This window comes from Malurus melanocephalus, unplaced genomic scaffold, assembly GCF_030028575.1.
Source record: "Malurus melanocephalus ecotype Western Australia unplaced genomic scaffold, MMel_1.1 scaffold_1114, whole genome shotgun sequence".
NCBI classification, from domain to species: domain Eukaryota; kingdom Metazoa; phylum Chordata; class Aves; order Passeriformes; family Maluridae; genus Malurus; species Malurus melanocephalus.
Window position 1 is genome coordinate 1 of NW_026624346.1, and position 1,094 is coordinate 1,094.

General features: G+C 66.4%; 1 protein-coding gene across 1 annotated transcript in view; it reads right to left on the reverse strand.

Moving 5' to 3' along the window:
• Window positions 1-170: 170 nt before the first annotated feature.
• LOC130586263 (forkhead box protein P4-like) overlaps window positions 171-1,094 on the reverse strand; it is a gene marked incomplete at its 3' end in the record, with an annotated part of 15,160 nt that continues 14,236 nt past the window's right edge. Inside the window, exon 7 of the mRNA XM_057387018.1 lies at window positions 171-355. Coding sequence (XP_057243001.1) covers window positions 171-355 — 185 coding nt within the window. The remainder of the gene's footprint in view (window positions 356-1,094) is intronic.

A 1,094-nucleotide genomic window follows, 5' to 3' on the forward strand; every position in this document is an offset into this window, starting at 1 on the left:
AACCCATAGAATGCACTGGGATGGGGATGAACCCATAGGCTGGGGATGAACCCATAGGATGGGATGAACCCTCTCCATGTCAGAGCTGGTGCAGCAGCTCCATTTCCCTCCTGCTCATGGCACAAGGGACCAGGCTGTGCCTGAGGGTCACCAGGACACGTCCACCCCACCGAGCCCGTGCCGGTGCCCATGCAGAGGGCAGGGAGGGCCAGCAGCCACGGGAAAAGGTCGCAGAGGGGCATGCAGAGGGCAGGAAGGGACTCACGCTTACAGGCTGGCTGAAAGGCTTTGGCTCTGAAGGTCTCATGTGAAGATGGGCCATCATGGCCTGGAGACGCTCGCTCTCCTTGGCCAGCTGTGGGGGCAGGAAGCGGGAGGGGATGGTCAGACAGTGCCAAAGCCACCACAGAGGTGCCACATGCCCCCAACCCCGGTGTGGACAGGCAGCAGCCCCCAGGGTGTCCCCCAGGGTGTCCCCCAGGGTGTCACCCCAGTGCCACCTCCTGCCCCCGAGAGCCCCTGTAGGGTCACAGGGGCTGCTGCACCCACTGTAGGGTCACAGGGGCTGCTCCAGCTCCGGCTGTGTGCTCAGGAGAAAAATCCAAGGATCCGTTCCCGGAGCTGCCACCCACCAGCAGGGCCACCCAGCACAGCCCTGGGCGCTCTTGTCCCCGTGCCCAGCGCCTGTTATCACCGTCCCCATGCCTTTGACCCTCTCCCCGCTCCCCAGCAGCTCCCAGTCCACCCTGCATCCATCCTCCCGCGCCCCCAACATCGCTCTAATTGCTCCCCGCCGCCTGTTTGCTCGGCGGGAGTGCGCGGGAGGGTGAAATATTCACTGTGGCACCAGCAGCGCCTTTGAGCGCGGCGCAGCCGATGGGATCTGACACCCCGCTCCCTTCCCGTCACCTTCCCTTCCCGCTCGCACCCCTCAAGCTCGGGGGGTCCCCGCGCACCAGCCGAGCCCCCCCTGGGCGGGCGGGCGGGCGGCGGAGCGGGGCGAGGAAGGGGTTAAAGGCGGGCGGCGGAGCGGGGTTTTGGAGCCGCGGAGCTCATTAGAGCTGACAGCTCGCCCCTCGTGATGCAGACGCTCC